This window comes from Microchirus variegatus, assembly GCF_963457635.1.
Source record: "Microchirus variegatus genome assembly, chromosome: 2".
NCBI classification, from domain to species: domain Eukaryota; kingdom Metazoa; phylum Chordata; class Actinopteri; order Pleuronectiformes; family Soleidae; genus Microchirus; species Microchirus variegatus.
The window spans coordinates 355,001-355,346 of NC_139803.1; the positions used below are offsets into that span (position 1 = coordinate 355,001).

General features: G+C 35.5%; 1 protein-coding gene across 2 annotated transcripts in view; it reads left to right on the top strand.

Moving 5' to 3' along the window:
• Positions 1-69, top strand: part of nudt17 (nudix (nucleoside diphosphate linked moiety X)-type motif 17) — a 4,310-nt gene extending 4,241 nt beyond the window's left edge. For both annotated transcript variants that reach the window (XM_083909928.1, XM_083909929.1), the window contains one exon: positions 1-69. This exon is cut by the window's left edge and continues 104 nt beyond it. In XM_083909928.1, coding sequence (XP_083766054.1) covers positions 1-44 — 44 coding nt within the window. In that variant the 3' untranslated portion in view covers positions 45-69.
• The last annotated feature ends 277 nt before the right edge of the window (positions 70-346 follow it).

Here is a 346-nt window from a genome sequence, read left to right on the forward strand (position 1 = left end):
CAGGGACTAAGTTTGCTCTGTGGCTGAGGGAGCTTGACCTTTGACCTCTGACCTCTGACCTCTGACCTTTGACCTGTAAACATTCTCTTTTTGTCAATAAATCACGTGACAAACACACTTTTTGTTGAATGAAGTTTTAATGATGTTTTTCTCTTGTAAACAACGATGAACTAAATCACTTCCTGTGATTTTTCAGCTTCTTAGATGAATATCTTATAGACATATATATATATATATATAGACTAAAGGCACTTTCACAAACACACACACACACACACGTGACATCAGTGTGTGTGTGTGTGTGTGTAGATATGGTAAACACACAATTTGATATCATTTTGAAAAA